This window comes from Anabrus simplex, chromosome 1 (assembly GCF_040414725.1).
Source record: "Anabrus simplex isolate iqAnaSimp1 chromosome 1, ASM4041472v1, whole genome shotgun sequence".
Classification (NCBI taxonomy): Eukaryota; Metazoa; Arthropoda; class Insecta; order Orthoptera; family Tettigoniidae; genus Anabrus; species Anabrus simplex.
Window position 1 is genome coordinate 1422467966 of NC_090265.1, and position 23817 is coordinate 1422491782.

General features: G+C 41.8%; 1 protein-coding gene across 1 annotated transcript in view; it reads left to right on the plus strand.

Annotated features, from left to right (window-relative positions):
- Positions 1–23817, plus strand: part of LOC136858384 (venom protease) — a 342725-nt gene that overhangs the window by 168386 nt on the left and 150522 nt on the right. Inside the window, exon 3 of the mRNA XM_068225542.1 lies at positions 16897–17229. Within this exon, the coding sequence (XP_068081643.1) occupies positions 16897–17229 (333 nt within the window). The remainder of the gene's footprint in view (positions 1–16896; positions 17230–23817) is intronic.

Sequence of the window (23817 nt, forward strand, 5' to 3'; positions counted from 1 at the left end):
ACCTTGCCCGTTGCCTACAAGATATACAAGGCCGGGACATAGCTACTCATTTGTCGCTGAAAAGATGGCCCGACCGTGTTCACGGTTTGCCGCTAGAGTCAGGGTTCCGTTCTTGGCAGACTTAAACACTGTGATGAGCGGAGTAATTATGATGCTGTGTTGATCTTATGCAATTTATTGTGAGTACTGTTTCTGTCGGTGAGTATCTGTAACGGTCTACAAAGGTAACAATAGAATTGAGTTAACGTCCCACTAACTACTTTTACGGTTTACGGAGACGCTGAGGTCCGGAATTTACTCCCACAGGATTTCTTTAACGTGCCAGAATATCTAGTGACACGACTATGACGTGTTTGAGTACCTTCAAGTACCACCGGACTGAGCGAGGATCGGATCTGCCAAGTTGGGGTCAGAAGGCCAGCACCTCATCCTTCTGACCCACTCAGGCCGACAAAGGTGAGAAGATGACGCACTGTTGCGTACCTGTATTTACAGTACTTAGGATAGCACTAAAATGCAAGAAAATGTGACGTTCCATAGTTTTCGTTCGGTGTGCGGTTTACGAAAGAAATGCAGGCAAACTATTTCGATGCAAGGTGATAAAGTAGGATCTCTTTGGGTACCTAACAACTATTCCCAACTGTGTAGCTTGCATTTTAATACATCACATTTCAGTGTAAGCACATCGATCAAACGAATTCTTCCCAACAAATTTCCTTCTGTTTTCAATGCGTATCCCGTTCACAAACGAAAAAGTGCCAAACGCAGAAAGGACCCAGCTTCCAGAAATGACGTATTGCCATCAAAATTTAGTAAAATTTCCGATTCAGATAACGATTAATATGACATATCTTCAGCAAATAACTCTTCTACGTCAGCCCCAAAGGAAAAAAACAGTGCAAGTTTCGTTCTGTGTCAAAGAAAGGCTAGGAGTTTCTCGGTTAAATCTAAACATATATTGATGAGTAAATTAAACATGAGATTAAGAAAAACGATTTTTAAAATGAGAAGTAGGATACGGGCAATGAAATCAGAAAATATGTTTCAAGGTATCTGAACTTCCCCAAAAAGCAAACCAAATTGGATAGAATGGTCAAAATGGTCATTTAGGAGCGTGTATCCCTGGCAATGATAGATGGCTATTTGATAAGAGCGGCTGAGGAGCATACACACTGTAAACCCTGCCTACAAGGACTGTCATCAGCAACCAGTGACAGTCCTCTAACGCACCTAATTAGAATGCGGTATCCATCAACGACGTTTGTGTATTTCCTAAGAAACATTTTAAAATTCACGTGCTCCACTTCGCGTTAGTTGGGAAAAGCAAATCTTGTAAAGAAGCTGATTGTCTATGTTGTGCCCAAGTTCCTGCAACGCTTTCACTCTATTTGTTGTTGTGAGCAGTAAAGACTAGGTAAAATAAAACTAACAAAGTTTTTAAAACCGATTCTGGACAATCACGTCAAGGAAATTTCCGATCATGGTAATGACTTCAAGAATTTCAGAACGAAACCCCTGAATCGCAAAGTGCTGAAATTATGACAGCTTACTGTGATTCAGATAATCTCATCTTATGTACCGGTATGTCACACAATTTGAATACAATACCGGCATTTCTATAATATGAAATGAAAGGAAATGAAGTGGTCCTTCTGAACAACAAAGCTTATGATTTATTTGTCTTAATTTATCACAAAGTTTTCGTGAATAATTTCGTTCTAGCATAGTGTGAGAAATACGTTATAGAAAGTAAGTGAAAAAATTGCTACTTGGTCTGTTTTCGTCTCGTATCTGTTTAGTGTCTTCTGAAATTACCAGTTTTAATGAATTGTTATAGTTTGTTTTCGCATTCGACCGTGTGGTAATGAGCGAGCCAGACAACTCAGTAAAAATAACTCTAGTGGCGATAGTTGGAAGTGTCTCGGGGCCGAGTCCAGTGTGCTGTATTTCCCGGTCTTTAATATCTCGTAGGCAACGCCTTGCCCCAGCCTTCTGAACAAACTCTGTGCTTACAATAACTTCCTTCCGAGCAATAACCAACAGCTGACTATCAGCTTTTCCTGCAAATAGTCAGAATAGGTTTAGAAGATGATAATGTAACATACCAACCTCTTTCACAGAAGAGTAGGGTCATCAAAAATTGCATGAGTAAATTATGGAAGCATGCTGAAGGGGAAAGTATATTAGAAATTTTTCATACTAATTTTAGAAGCATAAGAAAGAATAAGAACACTTTAGACGTTGTTTTGGTAGCATATGAGGGGTTGCCTGGCTAAGGCGGTAAAGGCGTGCTCGGTTCGCCCGGAAGGACGTGGGTTCGATTCCCCGTCAGGAAGTCGTAAAATTTAAGAAACGGGATTTCCACTTCCGGAGGTGCATATGGCCCTGAGATTCACTCAGACTACACCAAAAATGAGTACCAGGTTAATTCCTGGGGGCAAAGGCGGCCGGGCGTGACCCCATCAAGTGCCGAGGTTAACAATGGTGGAAGCCTTTACCTTCCACTCTTCCAAGGGCCTTCATGGCCTGTACGGAGGTGACTTTGCTTTGCTTTGCTTTGTTTTTGGTAGCATATGATCCTAGGTTCGATGTCATAATTTTAACAGAAAGTTGATTACTGAGTAATGTAAATATAAGTAATCATGCCTTGTACAAATCTTATTACAATGAGGGTTCAGTTAACAAATGTGATGGTGTTGTAGTAATGGCAAAAATGGTTTGGAACACGAAATGGAAATTGTTGAGCATGATGACTTTAAAATTCTCAGAGTAGTAATTAACTACGACAACAAGAAAGTAACTATTACAGGAGTATATCGGTCACATGAATATCACGAACAGCGGTTTCGCAGTGCGTTAGATCATTATATCCAGGAGAGATGCCATGCTGAAACCGAACTGATAATAGGGGACACAAATGTGAAATGAAAATCCATAGCCTGTTTCCAGTCATTCGACCTGGTCGTCTAGCGGCGAGGAGAGGAATTGTGCAGGCTGCCGAAGACTGTCGCACACCTCTGGGGCAATGATTAATGAATGACACGTGAAATGAAATGATATTGGAGAGTATTGCTTAAATGAAATATGAGAGTTAAAACTAGAGTACCCAGAGACAAACCTCCGCTTCGTCCAGCACAAATCTCACATTGAGTGACCGGAATTTGAACCACGGAACACAGCGGTGAGAGGCCGGCGCGCTGCCGCCTGAGCCACGGAGGCCCTCCAATAGGGTACACAAATATAGACCTCTTAAATGAACACGACTGTGACGAATATCTCAACCTACTAGAGTATCTGGTACAAGTAAATCGTGTATTGATCATGCTTTGATTAAAAGTAAATTGAGAAATGACGACATTCTGCCTATCATCTCTCAAAGTAAAATTTCAGATCATTATCCAATAATAGTAAGCCTCAACATTCAAAATGCCTCGGTCCCTAGTAATATACCAAATTTTCGATGTAACTTTTTAAAAGTAGATCATTTTGAGCTTAAAAATCATTTACGTAAAATAAATTGGGAAATCATCTCAAACAGCAATGATTTAGGTATCAAACTTGATAAATTCGCGAATACAATTAAAAGCTGCATGAACCTGTGCACTGTTCAATTGAAATCAAAGGTAGTTAAAAGAACAGAATGGATTACGTATGGTTTGGTGAAATCTATTCACACAAGAGACCGACTTTATATTTTAAAATATTAAAAAAATAAGGATAACTTGGAAATTAAAGAACAGTACAGGAAATATAGGAACAAACTAAATGGTCTGAATGTGAAAACTAAAATGGAATACTATAGGAATCTGATCAATCGCAGTTCAGTCGCAGTTTATACAATGAAATAACAAAAATGTCAGTTAGAAAAGAAGAGATCAAGGAAATCCGATATAAAGGCGAAGTCTTTAAAGATGACATAACTATTTCTAATAAATTTAACAACTATTTCTTTAACGAAATCATAGAGAAAGCAAAACATCACAGACAGATTTCCGACTCCACATTAAACATCGCTCGCAACCCTCATACTTGTTTCCTTGCACCAGTAACAGAATGCGATCTGAAAAGATGTTTGAATGAAGTAGATGAAAACAAATCTGTAGGAATAGACACTATTTCGCTTGAATTATTAAAGGAAAATAGAGAGTCATTAGAGGAACAGTTGCTGAATATTATCAATGATTCATTCACGTTAGGTTACTTTCCAAAGCAACTTTAAACAACAATAGTAAAACCTCTTCACAAGTCTGGAAATATTTATGACATTAGAAATTACAGATAGATACATAGATAGTTAGATAGATAGATAGATAGATAGATAGATAGATAGATAGATAGATAGATAGATAGATAGATAGATAGATAGATACATGTCTTTATTGGCGTAGTTGAGGCCATTGGGCCTTCTATCCACAGGGATATTTCTCGACCTTGAAAAGGAATTCGATAGTGTGTCACACCACTTGCTCCTCCAGAAATTGGAAAAATACGTCTTTAGGGGTAAGGTGCTGGATTTGCTTGAGAGTTACTTGACAGATCGAGTACAGTATGTCAACATTGAGAAAGCCAGGCCACTAGAGAGGACAACCACCTACTGCACACCATTAGAACTTCATTGACGGTTTCCACTAGATTACTACAATTTACTATGCATCTGTCTTCTACCTAACACAGCTTCTCATATTTTTATATGCGGCCCTTCCGACCCCTCTATAATAAGGCAAAACACCAGCCAACATTATGAAACAATAATGAAGAAAGGGACCGCTAGATTGAGAAGATATTAAGAATGCTGCTATTTCTGAAGCCTTAAATTTAAGGTGTTTTTTCTCCTTATCACAGGCTTTTCGCCTGCAGGTTAATTCAGGCTTGGTTTCTCTCAAAATGTTTGCTCCCGCTCTCCTCCTGACCAATTTTATGTGATGGGTTTCCACTAGGATTTTGACAGCGATTTCAAACTGTTTTGTCGTTTTTATAAACTAATAATTTGTAAACTATGAGGTCCACAACCTCACCATGTGCTACTATTATTCATTTCCATCTGCATCATTTGTTTTCTCATTCCCTTGTTTCTTAGGTTAACGCAGTTTTTAGTATTAATTATTATTTCAAATTAACACCTGTTTCACTGAATTTTGTCACAATAAGTTGTTTTTTGCTCTGCATATTGATGTAAATATTGTATATTTGTGCTATTTTGTTTCCGTCTAGGCTCTCTTTTGTTTGTTTTTTCATTTGCGCTTTCATTATGCTTTTTAGCATTTTTTCAACTCATATTATGTAAATTATTCCAACCCCCCTAATTTTTTCACTGAAGATGGCTCAAACGAGCCGAAACATGTCTGAACTTGTTTACTCCGTCTAATGACGGAATATATGATGTATTGAATAGGAGGATACTTTCATTTTTCGCCATTGTAAAGTTAATCAATCCCTAAGCACATCGATAAAGATAATAAAGGGTGTCCCACAATGCACAGTATTAGGACAACTATTGTTTAGTCTATTTATTAATGATCTAGATAAAACAATAGAAAACGACGAACATATACACTTCGTAACACATGCATATGATACAGGCTGGAATCTCGTCAGACAGAGAGCAACTCAAGCACTGCTTAAAGTTAAAGCATGTTTAGATAACAATGAATTGCTTCTAAACATTAAGAAGACAACATTTATTAAATTTTCAATAACAGATACAAGGAACGTTTTAAATTAATTAACTGTAAATTTAATTGTAACTGCTACAAAATTGTTAAAGTAAGTAGTATTAAGTATTTCGGATTATTAACTGACGCGAACATGAAATGGAAAAGTAAAATTATCGACTTAAGAAATAAAGTCAGAAGAACCACTTGTATATTTCAGAATTTAAAATACATATCTAGTATGAAATGGTTCAAAGAAGTTTATTACGCTTTAGTTCAGTCTATTCTTAGCTACTGGATATTGGCATGGAGAGGAGCCTACAAAAATGTAATTAATAAAATACAGGTTGTTCAAAACATTGCATTACGAATAATGTACCAGAAAGAAATATTATACCCATGTAGTCAGTTATATTCTGAAGCAAATATATTTAATGTAAATCAGTTCGGTTTTTTTGCTGTACGTCGCACTGATGACACAGATAGGTCTTTTGGCGACGACGGGAGAGGAAAGTCCTAGGAATTGGAAGGAAGCGGCCGTGGCATTAATTAAAGTACAGCCCCGGCATTTGCCTGGTGTGAAAATGGGAAACCACGGAAAACCATCTTCAGGGCTGCCGACAGTGGGGCTCGAACCCACTCTACTATTTTGTCGGAAATCACCCAGAACAAATCGATCTGCTTTTCTTTAGATTTTTTCCAGTTCTTGAATCAAGTAATCCTGGTGAGGGTCCCATATACTGGAACAATACTCTAGTTGGGGTCTTACCAGAGACTTGTATGCCCTCTCCTTTATATCCTCCCTACAACCCCTAAATACCCTCATAACCATGTACAGAGAGATGTACCCTTTATTTACAATCATATTTATGTGATTAGCCCAATGAAGATATTTCTTTATATTAAGACCCAGGTACATACAATGATCCCCAAAGGGAACTTTCAATCCATCAACGCAGTAATTAAAACTGAGAGGACTTTTCCTATTTGTGAAACTCACAACCTGACTTTTAACCCCGTTTATCATCATACCATTGCCTACTGTCCATCTCACAACATTATCGAGGTAATTTTGCAGTTCTTCACGGTTTTGTAACTTATTTATTACTGCACCATCCTGAGGGGATTTCTTTCTTGCACCATATTGGGCGACCCATCAATTGCTCCGGCTATTTTCCACTCATCCAATCATCACCTCTAAGGATCATTAAATGGAACAATGCATTTAAGAAAAACGATGCTAAGTGTCAAGGTAGCTATGCTCGCTTCTAGCATTCATTGGATAAACAGTAACCGCATCATAAAATTTAAGCGATTTCGCAATCTTCATTTCTCTTACTATATTTATCGAAAGGATAATCCTTAAACTGCCACGCGACACCTCTCAGGAATAATTATAATGCATCTGTGAACAGTATTATTTTTACGTGAGGTCAACTGGGAAACCGCATTTCCTTTTTAATAAATTACCATCGATACCATCCATCCACCGGAAACAATGTTAAATTGTCCAAGTCCAATCATTCGAAGAAAAGAAAAGAAAGAAAATTAAATAACTTTTTTTAATTAATTAATTCAAAATCATCTATACCATAATGATATTAGCCTATCTTCAATAATAACCTCTAAATTGAATAATCTTTAGTTTATTTCATGATTCTAGAATCATAAAGAAAAAATCTGATAACATTTATTTACATCAATTATCTTCCTCCTCTCTGTATGGAAAAATTTAAATTTAATCTATCTACAATCTGATTCAATTGATCCTCTTGCACTTATCAACCGCATCATAAAAATAAAGAAGAAATTCTCTTAATCACATAAATCGTAAGTTCATATTCTATCTGTTGAGGATGTAGTTAAAAATTCTCTGAAATTAATTATCTCACAATAATAATGACAATTAATTGATAAGCAGAAAAAATTAATATAGGTTAATAAAAATCTAAGTCCCTAAGCCTTAGTAAATTTCATAATAAATATGCTTAATCTGAGTCCATCAGCTCTTGTTTCTTTCTAAAAAATGCTTATTTTCGTCGATATTAAATTGATATTCTGTCACTAACAAATATATGTCCTCCAATATTGTAACGTCAGCAGTTGCAAGTAAGTTCCAAGTATATAACAGCTCAAAATGGCTATTTCAAATATATATCGATCTTTAAATGAAAAATATTGGTCACTTTGACCATGTCATTTGGTTAAAATATTCAAATAACATCCTAAAATTAAATGTAGGTATCGTATAAAGAACCATTATTATCGTAGTTCAAATAGAAATTATACCTATCATGATTTATGGTTTCACCAATGTCCAATCAAGTATCATAAAATTCGTAGGAATGTATTTGGTAACCTATTTTGTTTAATTGTGGTAGAGATTCAAATTACGAAGTTGCTCTATCAATTAAAGACATACTCGATACCAAACTTCAAATAACATTCATTACAACGTTGACATATTCTCTATGAAGACAACAAGTTTCCCCTTATTTATTTCTTATTTGGATATTTAATCTGAAGACAGTTTACGGTAACCCACGTATGAAATCTACGATGTATTCCATTGTATTCATGTACCACTAACCCAATATATCTCGTATTATCATTTTAATATCATGCCGCATATGTCAAACATCACCATTGGCCAGTAATACGTCGTATTTACCACCAAAATTATCCTTAAGCACATCTATCTCTCCATTTACCAATATTAATTATCATAATATCTCGTCAATCATTCCCATAAATATATCTCAGCGAATAATTATTCGTAAAACCACATCAACATGTCACTCAAATCCTAACTTCCCTACGTAAACATTATCATTTCCAACTAGGCGGCAAATCATCTTAACATATCATTAATGTACTGCAACGGTACATTTCTGGGTTAAATTTCATTTATAATACACATGAACACGATATCCTGTAAATGAAACACATGTATAAACTAAACAAGTTAATATTTACTCACATGTCATCGCGTCGTAATAGTAATCAGATCTAAGTTACTCCGAAATCAACTATCTTCTTTAAAACATTACATTTGGGATATGTCTCTTTGTATACGTTGTTTCAATCCCATAATGGTTAAAAACATCACTTTAAATCTCTCCTTGTTCAATTATAAACATTCCTATATTATGACATTGATTATAAGCTCTGGAAGAAATACCTACTCCCATAATAATAAATCATCTAGGATAATCTCATTGCAAATATAGTATCGATTGAGATTTCGTCACGAAGAACTCCATATCAAACAACATACCAATGTTCACTACAAATATTAAAATACTACGTCTACGACACATTAGTTTCAAGATAATAAAATAATTCTTTGGAACTTAGCTTGCGGCTGCTGATGTTAGATGACTGGGTTAAGCTCCGATGTTGTCATCTTAGGGCTGCGTAGAAAGTCCCCAACATCCGTTACGTCACCATCAGGTTGTAGTCTCAAAACTCGGGTTAGCAGGATCAGCTGGGCGGTCTACGTCGGAAAGTCGGCTCCATCTCCGATTTAGCCTCTCATGTTGTAGCCGTTAGTCATATGTGAAAGAAACATTTCCAATATGGCAATTAATATCACGTCCATATCCTTCAGAATGTTCTACAAAGAATCTAGATTATATTTTTGTTTCAGGTTATTATGTCAGAAATTCAATGTCAATTCCTTGTGACAGATTTTAACAGGTAAATTATCAAGTTAGCTTTAAAAATTTTTTATCCAGCCAATCAACCTATAATACGTTAAATTTGACTTGGTATTTCGTAACGGTCTTCGGTCTATATTCCGACTACTGTCCGGATACTATTCAACTTCTTCTGACTTCCCGCCTCGATATTTGATCAGATATAGGCGTAATTCTAAAATTTCTTCACTGTGCAGGTTCTTCAGCTCTTATTAATTGAAATATCTTCCTCCTTCTTTCCGCGAGGATTTTTTTTTCTTGGATAAACTTACTTCGAAGTTTTGCGTAAAATTTTTTTTAATTGTTCACACTCTTCCTCTTTTTTAACAATTTTAAAAACTTTCTATTATTTTTTTATCACGGCCGCATGGATCCTTTATAACTTTACGTCTAACTCCATGATTTAGGCATACTTAATTCGCCAAATGAACTTCTTTGCCGTCACATGCATGGCCTCCTTGATTTTATGCGTTCGTATTATATACAGGGTGAAGCGTAATTCACGCACTCGGGCGTCGCAGCGCGACTCCTCACATGCCAGCAATAAAAAAATATATCTTACAAAATTTCGTCTTGCGAGTATATCCGGCAGAAAAACGACGTTGAAGAGTAGCAATCTGACAACACTGTAACCACATGTAGGGTAACTATCTCTGTCAGCAGAAGTTGGTCGTACTGTACAGTTGGTGCAGTGGATAGAGTTTTGGCATGCAGGAGGTCGAGTGGTCGATCCTGGGTTGAGGCGTATGTTTTTTATTTCGTAAATGTAGTCCAGGTGGTATGGTATCTGGCATCTTAATCGTCAACAGCGATTGCAGCGGGTCCTCTAGAAACCATTTGCACTTATATACTACGATCCTAGAAATGGACGAACAATCTTTTTCATTGGTCAGCTTTGAAAGGCGCCCTTTCCACGTCGTGGGCGTGAATTTATTCGCACCACTTCATCTACTAGATGTGTAACCTGTTTGTTTCAGCTGTCTATTTCGTATTAGTCTAACCAGGTATTTGTTGTTTCAGCGTTACAAAATGTTGTAAATGTAGGATACATGTGACCTCAGAAATGGTGTCTTACTGTATTACAGTAGGTATTGTCAGATGGAGTCCGCCTCTGTGGTGTAGTGGTTAGCGTGATTAGCTGCCACCCCCGGAGGCCCGGGTTCGATTCCCGGCTCTGCCACGAAATTTGAAAAGTGGTACGAGGGCTGGAACGGGGTCCACTCAGCCTCGGGAGGTCAACTGAGTAGAGGTGGGTTCGATTCCCACCTCAGCCATCCTGGAAGTGGTTTTCCGTGGTTTCCCACTTCTCCTCCAGGCGAATGCCGGGATGGTACCTAACTTAAGGCCACGGCCGCTTCCTTCCCTCTTCCTTGCCTATCCTTTCCAATCTTCCCATCCCTCCACAAGGCCCCTGTTCAGCATAGCAGGTGAGGCCGCCTGGGCGAGGTACTGGTCATACTCCCCAGTTGTATCCCCCGACCAAGAGTCTGAAGCTCCAGGACACTGCCCTTGAGGCGGTAGAGGTGGGATCCCTCGCTAAGTCCGAGGGAAAAACCGAACCTGGAGGGTAAACAGATAATGATGATGATGATTGTCAGATGGAAATTATCAAATAAAAAATGCTCCTCAACCCAGGATCGAACCATCGACCTCCTGCATGCTAACCAAAAACTCTATCCACTGCACCAACTGCACGGCACGACGAGAAAATGCTGACAGCGGTAGTTACCCTACATATGGTTACAGTGTTGCCAGATTGCCACTCTTCAACGTCCGTTTTCTACCGGATATACTCGCAAGACGAAATTTTGTAAGAGACATTTTTTTATTGCTGGCATGTGAGAAGTCGCGCTGCGACGCCCGAGTGCGCGAATTACGCTTCACCCTGTATATTCTGAAATCACGGCCTATTTCACTTAATATATTCGTTCTTTTTAGATGTATAGCTCAACTACATAATCTTTGCGATCTCATTACCGTGCATGGCAAACTTTTAACACCGTATGACATCCTTTATTCCGTTATCAGGACGATGAAAACGGTACATTACTCTGTACAGAATAACATCATCTGCAAAAAGCCTTATCTCTGATTCCACTTCTTTACACATATCATTGATATATATATAAGAAAACATAAAGGTCCAATAATACTGCCTTGAGGAATTCCCCTCTTAATTATTACAGGGACAGATAAAACGTCGCCTACTCTAATTCTCTGAGTTCTATTTTCTATAAATATATCCACCCATTCAGTCACTCTTTTGTCAAGTCCAATTGCACTCATTTTGCCAGTAGACTCCCATGATCTTCCCTATCAAATGCCTTAGATAGGTCACTCGCGATACAGTCCAATTGACCTCCAGAATCCAGGATATCTGCTATATCTTGCTGGAATCCTACAAGTTGAGCTTCAGTGGAATAATTTTTCCTAAACCCAAACTGTCTTCTATCAAACCAGTTATTAATTTCGCAAACATGTCTAATATAATCAGAAAAAATGCTTTCCCAAAGATTGCATGCAATGCATGTCAAACTTACTGGCCTGTAATTTTCAGCTTTATGTCTATCACCCTTTCCTTTATACACAGGGCCTACTATAGCAACTCTCCATTTATTTGGTATACAGTAGCTCCTTCATGCAAACAATAATCAAATAAGTACTTCAGATATGGTAATATCCCAACCCATTGTCTTTAGTATATCCCCCGAAACCTTATCAATTCTAATTAATTTAGGCTCATATGTGGGACATTTAGTGGATATGTTGAGCAAATATGGCATGGTAGTATAATTCGGGAGCTGGCATTTGTCCATGGGTCAGCATTTAAATACAGTGGCTCATTGGCGGTTGGGTTGGGTTTGTGAGAATTTAGGCCGGATCTTTTCATTGTTGTTGGGATTTGCCATGTTTTTGACATCAGTGTTGTTAGAGTTGATGTGTATTCCAGTTTTGGCACTGTTGTTTTGGATGTTGATCTGTTCATTGTGTTCACGGATGTATTTTTATTGATGTGTTTTGCTGCTTAATATTGGGATTGTAATTGGGTACAGGTTGGTTGTGGGTGGGGTTAATAATGTTATGTCTTAGCCTTGAGAGGAGTTGTAGGGGCTGGGGATGCTCGGAGGTCGAGCGGGACATGTCTCGGTTAATGTAGTAAAGTGATTATTTAGCGACAGGGGACAATATGAGTTGAATGGGTGGATGGCGGAAGTGGGAATCGTATGCAAATTATAGCAAGTTTCAATACGGGTCTAAGCATGAGAATAGTTACATGCAATAAGTGGTATGTTCCGAGCTGTCAGCGGAATGACATTAGTAGGCGAATAAGTTTGAGCGGCGTCTTTAAAAGTAGGAAAGATCAAAATATAAAGATAAAGTTGGAATTCAAGAGGACAAATTGGGACAAATATTCATTTATAGGAAGGGGAGTTAGGGATTGGAATAACTTACCAAGGGAGATGTTCAATAAATTCCCAATTTCTTTGAAAACATTTAAGAAAAGGCTAGGAAAACAACAGATAGGGAATCTGCCACCACCTGGGCGACTGCCCTAATTGCAGATCAGTATTGACTGATTAACATCTTTTTCTGTCAGTATTGTTATGATAAGGTCTAGCAGTGTATGGGAAGTACAGTAGCTGTGTGGTGTGCGGTGTGCAGGATTAAGGGGAAGGATTGTCATATTTGTTGAGGTAAGCATGCTTTTCAATCGTCTAGATTCAGTCGAGTCACATTTTATCATGTCAGTATTAAAGCTTACCATTAAAATTACATCATCGGGAGCTCCGTGGCTCAGGCGACAGCGCGCCGGATACCGCTGTACTCTGTGGTTCAAATCCCGGTCAGTTCAAATGAGACATTTTCTGGACAAAGCGGAGGCAGGACAGGTTTTTCTCCGGGTACTCCGGTTTTTCCTGTCATCTTTCATTCCAGCAACATTCTCCACTATAATTTCATTTCATCTGTCAGTCATTAAATATTGCCCCAGAGGAGTGCGACAGGCTTCGGCAGCCGGCACAATTCCTATTCTCGCCGCTAGATGTATGCTTCATTCCATTCTTGACCCGGTCGAATAACTGGAAACAGGTTTTGGATTTTCATTAAAATTACATGATCAGATGAGGGTAATAGGACTTCAGCAGCCTACGTCCTCCAGGTCTTCAAGATATTTCGCCTTGGGTGCACGATACACAACACTAAGTAAACACTTAGCACTACGAATCTGCAGCTCTACATTTTTTTTATTTATTTATTTATTTTTTTTGCGCAGATATACCCGTACGCCTCCACCACCTTTTCCTATTCTGTCATTACCAGGCTGAGTAGCTCAGACGGTAGAGCGCTGGACTTCTGAGCTCGAGTTGGCAGTTTTGATCCTGGCTAGTAGGCCGTACGCTTAGGGGCGCGCAGCTGTGAGCTTGCATCCGGGAGATATTGGGTTCGAACCCCACTAGCGGCAGCCCTGAAGATTGTTTTCCGTTGTTTAGCATATTCACACCAGGCACATGCCGGGACTGTCCATTAATTAAGGCCACGGCTGTCATTAGCTGCCACCCCCGGAGGCCCGGGTTCGATTCCCGGCTCTATCACGAAAATTGAAAAGTGGTACGAGGGCTTGAACGGGGTCCACTCAGCCTCGGGAGGTCAACTGAGTAGAGGTGGGTTCGATTCCCACCTCAGCCATCCTAGAAGTGGTTTTCCGTGGTTTACCACTTCTCCTCCGGGCAAATGCCGGGATGGTACCTGACTTAAGGCCACGGCCGCTTCCTTTCCTCTTCCTTGTCTAGCCCTTCCAATCTTCCCATCCCCCGCAAGGCTCCTGTTCAGCATAGCAGATGAGACCACGTGGGCGAGGTACTGGTTATCCTCCCCAGTTGTATCCCCCGACACAGAGTCTGAAGGTCCAAGACACTGCTCTTAAGGCAGTAGAGGTGGGATTCCTCGCTGAGTCCGAAGGTAAAACCGACCCTGAGGGTAAACAGATAAAGAAGAAGAAAAATCCCGTCTGCTCTAACTCCCACTTCCCCTTCCCAAACCTCTGCAAACTGCCCCACCTACATTTCTTCCCTCCAGTTAGGCTCCCTACAGGCTCAGGCACTCTTCGGTTATCACTGCCCCGTCCTTCGACTATGTATTCTTTACCCCATACTGTCCGCCTCTGTAGCGTAACGGTTAACACTATTAGCTGCCGTCGTCGGGAGGTCGCGGTTTGATTCCCGGTACTGCCAGAAATTTAAGAATGGCACGAGGGCTGGTATGTGGTTAAAATGTTACATGCAGCTCGCCTCCAATGGGGATGTGCTTGGAAAGAGCTGCACCACCTCAGGATGAGGACACGAGTTTGTACGGCTCCATGGCTAAATGGATAGCGTGCTGGCCTTTGGTCACAAGGGTCCCGGGTTCGGCAGGGTCGGGAATTTTAACCATAAATTGGTTAATTTCGCTGGCACGGGGGCTGGGTGTATGTGTCGCCTTCATTATCATTTCATCCTCATCACGGCGCGTAGGTCGCCTACGGGCGTCAAATCAAAAACCTGCACCTGGCGACCCGAACATGTCCTCGGACACTCCCGGCGCTAAAAGCCATTCGCCAGTTATTTATATATCCCAACTTAGTAATTGCCTCCTAGAGTAGCTGAAAACGTAGGGGAGTGAGATCTTTGCAGATAGTTTTCTTTGGGCCTTTCAGTTTTTCCTATTAATAAGGATCGCGTTGTAGGACACAAACTTGACTGTTATTGGTCTCCGGCAACTGTGTTCTCTTTTTCATGCTCTATGAGATCAATCAATCTCTGGACAGAGATCGACCCCAATTCAGCAATATAAAATACTATCATCAAGCGCGAACTCCACTAATACAAACACTCACATGCACTGGCGCCTCGTCTATTCAGAGACGTAATGAATATGATACAGGCAGGAAACAAAAGTGATTCCCCCCCCCTCAATCAAAAATCCAAACCAAACCCCATGGCGCGACAGCCCCGAAAAGCCATGGCCTACCAAGCGACCGCTGCTCAGCCCGAAGGCCTGTAGATTATGAGGTGTCATGTGGTCAGCACGACGAATCCTCTCGGCCGTTATTTTTGGCTTTCTAGGCCGGGGCCGCCATCTCACCGTCAGATAGCTCCTCAATTGTAATTACGTAAGCTGAGTGGACCTCGAACCAACCCTCAGATCCCGGGGCCTCCGGGTAAGAATAAGAGTCAGGCACACTACCCCTACACCGCGGGCTGGCCAAAACCTATCAATAACATATATATATGTAACTACAGTAATTTAATGCAATATATTATAAACAAAGGGATTACTATAAGATTAAAAATATATTTGACTTATTAATACATTTTAATTTGAAAGTGAAATTTTTTGTAGAAATTGAAATACAACGTGAATAAATATATATGTACATTTTTGTCTGTACATTTACTGCACTCACATTTGATTCTAAAGAAACTGGACTATCCAGCGTACTTTCTGGGTGCAAAGGCATTCATATTTCCCATCTGTTGCAATTTCTTGATAGGTGCAGTATCTTTGCATCTGCCCCTTGGTACAGGCCAGAGCAAAATGTAACTACCACCGAAGTCCCACTCTCATTTAAGGCTGTTATAGTATAGAAGCTTCTGAAGTATGGATGGTGCCGAGTAACTAATATTCAGAGCACGACTTGTGCGTCTGGTGTTAGCCATAGAGTCAATCATACTGACCCAGTAAGGAAAACAATGGCGAACTACTTCATTCCTCATCTTGCTTAGCACGTCTCATTTTAGCACCGCCTTCGGTTTTTGAGGTTTCCCGTGACGATATAACCTCTGGTAGTGCTACTTGAGGCTTCTACCAACCTCTGGGCTGATAACCTTACAGACATATGTTCAAATTTAATTCGAAGCAATACTTTCATAGTACTGGAATGAAGATCACGCCTAGCTTATATATGAGAGAGATCTACGTTTCTGCCCAACATTTCCATCTGACATGCTTTCGTCCTGTCTCAAACTGTCGAAGAAAATCCCAGAATACCCTCAAATTTCTCATACGATGTAGAAATGTTAGTATTAGTACTAGTAGTCAGAAAAGGAAAACGTCAGCTCGTAAAAATTTCTTCCATACAGTTATTAAGATTGTGTATTTGGTACCGGTATATGATAATTATAAAAAATAGCACAGAATCGATTATTCAGTTAAACGCTTCCAGAAATTTTGTTTCAGAAGTGATTTTTTGCCTCCTTCAGCCCCCTCTATAATTGAAACTTGCACCATCATCTCATATTTCTGGTTGTAGCTTGAAATTACCGGTATCTACCTTGTTAATCCCAGTTTGTTGAACAAAGTTAAAATAGTTTGCATTTTTTGTTTTGTCGAATGAAAGAAACCAAAAAGAGCTTTAGTATTTCAAACAGAGATATAATTCTCACAGCAGATGAAATGACATTCGCAGTAGTTCAGTTGCCGCCCTAAATCTCACCAAAGAGGTCATTGACATGAGATACAAAATCAGAATATCGGAAAATATTGATTGCAATATGCCTTGTTTCTTGCAGGGTCTGCTGACGGAAATCGTTGCACCACTCCGAAAGGAGGTCAGGGAAACTGCATCAACCTCAGACAGTGTGAGCCACTGCTAGCAATACTTCGCAATCATCGCAATGAACCAGGAGCGACGGATCACCTAAAAAAGTCCATGTGCGGCTACCAGGGTAGAGATCCTCTTGTGTGTTGCCCGGAAGAGCAAGGCCTGATCAATAACCAGCCGGATCCAGGACATGGCACTCAGACCAATATCGGTGACTTTCCAGCACTACCTGACAGTCCGGAGTGCGGATATAGCAACGTCTCTCATATAAGGGTAGTAGGAGGAGAACCAGCAAAACCCGGTGAGTACAGTATGTGGCATTTTCGAATTTATTAAATCTTCCAGACCAGTATTGTCTGAGAACCTCCTCTTCTATACAGAGACTTAGTTGAAATTAACAACATGCCCAGCAGCCTACTAGAATTATAAGATAAACTCTTGATCCATGTAGTATGTCTTCCTCGGTTAGAAATCTCCAGTACTGCGATTATGGGAATAATCCTCCCCTATGTATTGAGTATGTACTTTGCTCGTTATTAGCAAATGATGCGAAGGTCACTGAAATTAGGTTGCATAACATGTTTACCATTTTAATGAGAAAGAATATTGTAACTGAACGAAGAAAAGGAATGAAGTCTCTAACGTTACAGTGAAAACGCAGTGCCTTTAATGTCCCTTTAACTGCTATTTAACAAGTAAAAAATACAGGACATTTCTAAGAAAAAGTGTTCTTTAATATAATGACAGGGGTCTCTCAAATTTAGGCACTCTTAAATGCCTACCGACTTCACTAGGATTAAATCCAGTAACCTTTGGTGCTTTGCCAATAACACTACATAGCCGATCAAAGTGGGAACAGGTAGAAAAGAAAGTAGAAAACTGCCTAGTTCTTCATTCATATTATTGAATGGGACATAGTTGGACATAAAACCTACGTCCAGATGTGAGTTGAATACATTTTTAAACACCTCGTAGTAACGAAGCATAATTGAATGGATGGACTGAAAAGTGGCCCCAGGTCACATTAGTAGAAATTGGAGAGTTCGGCCGCCTCCTCCTCCTCCTCCTCACACGCCTGTGAAGATGCCTCCTGTTATTGGTTATTCCACTGAAGCTCAATTTGTATGATTCCAGCAAGATATAGCAGATATCTTGGATTCAGGAGGTCAAATGGACTGTATCGCGATTGGCCTGTCTAAAACATTTGATAGGGTGGATCATGGGAGACTACTGGCAAAAATGAGTGCAATTGGACTAGACAAAAGAGGGGCTGAATGGGTTGCTCTATTTCTAGAAAATGTATCTCATAGAATTAGAGTAGGCAAAGCTTTATCTGACCCTGTAATCATTAAGAGCGGAATTCCTCATGGCAGTATTATTGGACCTTTATTTTTCCTTATATATATAAATGATATGAGTAAAGAAGTGGAATTAGAGGTAAGGCTTTTTGCGGATGATGTTATTCTGTATAGAGTAATAAATAAGTTACAAGATTGTGAGCAACTGCAACATGACCTCGATTTTTTTTATCGTGTAGCATTTATATACAGAAACAGGAAAGCAAGTACATTATATTTTTTTTGCTAAGGGCTTTACGTCGCACCGACACAGATAGGTCTTATGGCGACGATGGGATAGGAAAGGCCTAGGAGTTGGAAGGAAGCGGCCGTGGCCTTAATTAAGGTACAGCCCCAGCATTTGCCTGGTGTGAAAATGGGAAACCACGGAAAACCATCTTCAGGGCTGCCGATAGTGGGATTCGAACCTACTATCTCCCGGATGCAAGCTCACAGCCGCGTGCCTCTACGCGCATGGCCAACTCGCCCGGTACATTATACACTGACTGACAGAGCAAATGCAACACCAAGAAGGAGTGGTCAGAACTTTATGCCAATTGCAGGGTAGACTGACGTCACTGAGGTATGCTCATGATGTGAAATGCGCCGCTGTGCTGCGCACGTAGCGAACGATAAATGGGACACGGCGTTGGCGAATGGCCCACTTCGTACCGTGATTTCTCAGCCGACAGTCATTGTAGAACGTGTTGTCGTGTGCCACAGGACACGTGTATAGCTAAGAATGCCAGGCCGCCGTCAACGGAGGCATTTCCAGCAGACAGACGACTTTACGAGGGCTGAGAAGGGCAGGTTGGTCGCTTCGTCAAATCGCAGCCGATACCCATAGGGATGTGTCCACGGTGCAGCGCCTGTGGCGAAGATGGTTGGCGCAGGGACATGTGGCACGTGCGAGGGGTCCAGGCGCAGCCCGAGTGACGTCAGCACGCGAGGATCGGCGCATCAGCCGCCAAGCGGTGGCAGCCGCGCACGTCACGTCAACCGCCATTCTTCAGCATGTGCAAGACACCCTGCCTGTTCCAATATCGACCAGAACAATTTCCCGTCGATTGGTTGAAGGAGGCCTGCACTCCCGGCGTCCGCTCAGAAGACTACCATTGACTCCACAGCATAGACGTGCACGCCTGGCATGGTGCCGGGCTAGAGCGACTTGGATGAGGGAATGGCGGAACGTCGTGTTCTCCGATGAGTCACGCTTCTGTTCTGTCAGTGATAGTCACCTCAGACGAGTGTGGCGTCGGCGTGGAGAAAGGTCAAATCCGGCAGTAACTGTCGAGCGCCCTACCGCTAGACAACGCGGCATCATGGTTTGGGGCGCTATTGCGTATGATTCCACGTCACCTCTAGTGCGTATTCAAGGCACGTTAAATGCCCACCGCTACGTGCAGCATGTGCTGCGGCCGGTGGCACTCCCGTACCTTCAGGGGCTGCCCAATGCTCTGTTTCAGCAGGATAATGCCCGCCCACACACTGCTCGCATCTCCCAACAGGCTCTACGAGGTGTACAGATGCTTCCGTGGCCAGCGTACTCTCCGGATCTCTCACCAATCGAACACGTGTGGGATCTCATTGGACACCGTTTGCAAACTCTGCCCCAGCCTCGTACGGACGACCAACTGTGGCAAATGGTTGACAGAGAATGGAGAACCATCCCTCAGGACACCATCCGCACTCTTATTGACTCTGTATCTCGACGTGTTTCTGCGTGCATCGCCGCTCGCGGTGGTCCTACATCCTACTGAGTCGATGCCGTGCGCATTGTGTAACCTGCATATCGGTTTGAAATAAACATCAATTATTCGTCCGTGCCGTCTCTGTTTTTTCCCCAACTTTCATCCCTTTCGAACCACTCCTTCTTGGTGTTGCATTTGCTCTGTCAGTCAGTGTATTTTAATGTCTAAAGTTGTTATCTACCCTAGAGCCTCTATATTGGCCTCTAGAAAATCAAACCAATCTCCAGGGTAGGCTTATCTGCTACACTCCTTTGCAATGTGTTCGATGGTTTGAAAAGGAGCACCACAATCACACTCGGGAGATTGTATCTTTCCCAATTTATACAGGAACGCAGCACAGACACCACGACCCAATCAAATCCTATTAAGGATGGTCCAAGTTCTTCTTTGGAGATCAGACCTCGAATTAGGTGGGAAGATAGGCCAGAGATGATCGCCTGTTTTTGAGATGCATTCTTCGTTCCATTGGGCGTAGGGGTTGAACTTGTCTTCTGTGAGCATCTGAGCGAACTTAACTGGCTGATGTCTAGATTTCAGCTGGTTCCTCTGAAGGTCAGGAATATTGGAGTGGATGGGAAAGTCAGGGTTCTCATTTATCTTGGAGTATTCTCTCAACAGTGCTTGTGCTCTACGGAATGAAGGAAGCATTATGTTGCTCAGGACAAAAAGCCAGTGGGTAGGAGTTGATCTTATTACGCCTGAAATAATCCTCATTGTGTTGTTGAGTTGAATGTCCACAAGTTTCACATGGCAGCTGTTGATCCACACAGGAGCACAATATTCTGCCACAGAGAAAACTAAACCAAGGGCAGAACATCTCAAGGTAGTTGCAGAAGCACCCCAGGTTGTACTACACAATTTATGCAGAATGTTGTTACGACTTCTAACCTTTGCTGCTGTATTTACTAGATGTTGCCTGGAGGAGAGTGTCCGATCTAATGTTATACAGTACCTAAGTACTTTGAGTAGTTATTGTGTCTGAGGACCTTACGGTTAAAAGAAACTTGGAGATTACAGCTTGCCATTTTGTTATTTAGATGCAAGCAGGACACCTCAGTTTTGCTGGTGTTTCGTTGGAGTCTCCACTTCCGAAAATAGTCACTAAGAATGGAAAGGTCATCAGTTAAAATGTTCTCCGTTTCTTTCAGGTTGCTATGACTTGTAGCTAAAGCTATATCATCACCATAGCAAAATTTTCTAGATTTTGTTGGTGGCAAATCTGATACATACAGATTGAACAGGATAGGAGCCAAGACTGATCCTAGAGGGAGATCATTATTCAGTCTTCTCGGCTTGCTAGTGCTATTCCCTAGAACAACCTAAAAGAGTGTATTATTAAGCACGTTTCCAATTAATTGTACCGTGGTTTTGCATGGTAATGCCTGAAGAAGTTTATACAGCGGCCCTTCTCTCCAAACCGTGTCGTAAGCAGCAGAAAGATCCAAAAAACAGCAGAGTTTTTCAACTGTTGCTGAAAGCCTGCTTCAATGCATGTTGTGAGTGCAAGGACTTGGCCACAACAGCTACGATTCTGCCTAAAATCAGCTTGGTCAATAGGAATATGTTGATTAATTACACTGACTGACAGAGCAAATGCAACACCAAGAAGGAGTGGTCAGAACTTTATGCCAATTGCAGGGTAGACTGACGTCACTGAGGTATGCTCATGATGTGAAATGCGCCGCTGTGCTGCGCACGTAGCGAACGATAAATGCGACACGGCGTTGGCGAATGGCCCACTTCGTACTGTGATTTCTCAGCCGACAGTCATTGTAGAACGTGTTGTCGTGTGCCACAGGACACGTGTATAGCTAAGAATGCCAGGCCGCCGTCAACGGAGGCATTTCCAGCAGACAGACGACTTTACGAGGGCTGAGAAGGGCAGGTTGGTCGCTTCGTCAAATCGCAGCCGATACCCATAGGGATGTGTCCACGGTGCAGCGCCTGTGGCGAAGATGGTTGGCGCAGGGACATGTGGCACGTGCGAGGGGTCCAGGCGCAGCCCGAGTGACGTCAGCACGCGAGGATCGGCGCATCCGCCGCCAAGCGGTGGCAGCCCCGCACGCCACGTCAACCGCCATTCTTCAGCATGTGCAAGACACCCTGGCTGTTCCAATATCGACCAGGACAATTTCCCGTCGATTGGTTGAAGGAGGCCTGCACTCCCGGCGTCCGTTCAGAAGACTACCATTGACTTCACAGCATAGACGTGCACGCCTGGCATGGTACCGGGCTAGAGCGACTTGGATGAGGGAATGGCGGAACGTCGTGTTCTCCGATGAGTCACGCGTCTGTTCTGTCAGTGATAGTCACCGCAGACGAGTGTGGCGTCGGCGTGGAGAAAGGTCAAATCCGGCAGTAACTGTGGAGCGCCCTACCGCTAGACAACGCGGCATCATGGTTTGGGGCGCTATTGCGTATGATTCCACGTCACCTCTAGTGCGTATTCAAGACACGTTAAATGCCCACCGCTACTTGCAGCATGTGCTGCGGCCGGGGGCACTCCCGTACCTTCAGGGGCTGCCCAATACTCTGTTTCAGCAGGATAATGCCCGCCCACACACTGCTCGCATCTCCCAACAGGCTCTACGAGGTGTACAGATGCTTCCGTGGCCAGCGTACTCTCCGGATCTCTCACCAATCGAACACGTGTGGGATCTCGTTGGACGCCGTTTGCAAACTCTGCCCCAGCCTCGTGCGGACGACCAACTGTGGCAAATGGTTGACAGAGAATGGAGAACCATCCCTCAGGACACCATCCGCACTCTTATTGACTCTGTATCTCGACGTGTTTCTGCGTGCATCGCCGCTCGCGGTGGTCCTACATCCTACTGAGTCGATGCCGTGCGCATTGTGTAACCTGCATATCGGTTTGAAATAAACATCAATTATTCGTCCGTGCCGTCTCTGTTTTTTCCCCAACTTTCATCCCTTTCGAACCACTCCTTCTTGGTGTTGCATTTGCTCTGTCAGTTAGTGTACAATGCTAATTCTGTTGTATAGTAGTCTTTCAAGGAGTTTATAGCAACAACTGAGGAGAGAGATTGTTCTGTAGTTTTGTGGTATATCTTTTGGTTTGCCAGGTTTCAGTATGGCAAGGATTTTAGTCTTCTTAAACTCCTTAAGAAGAATCCTGGTGCCTTACCAACTTTCATGTCCTTTAATGCTGTATCAACCTCATCAATCGTGAAGGCTTCAGAGTACTCGGAAGAGGTTGGAGAGGTACTTTTAAGCATCCTTAGGTTCTTTTTCACGGTTTTTGTATGTTTTTTATTTTTAGTAACCCTTGAAGTTAAAACAATATTGGAGGCTATTTTGTTTGGTGAGATAGTTGTCTTCTCCCTAAATCCTCTTGAGCTTCCTCCAAGTTTTCTCAGTAGGCTCCAGGCTTCTCTATTGGAATGAGAGAAATCCAAGTTACTAACTGTTTCTGCCCATTTCTGTCTACGATTTTCATCCAGACTCCGTAATAGCTCCTCACTAGTCGTATGGGCACCTGTTTCAAGAAAATCTTTGTATAGAGCATCGCTCTGTTCACTCCATCCAGAAACGTATTCTTTCCTGTAGCCTCTTGGAATGTGCTTTTTGGCTACAGATTTCACAAGGCGTACAAATCTCTGATAATTATCGCTGGTTGCAGGAATCCATCCGTTGCATCACGTCCGTAGGTTAAACCTTAAAAAGCCCTACACGTGACCCCTGGGTGGTGCTCAGGAAGAAACAACATTGGCTGCTGGAAATATTTTCTAAAGATCTCCCAGCAAATATGCAAACTGTACGAAGTAATCTACTCAACGGCTC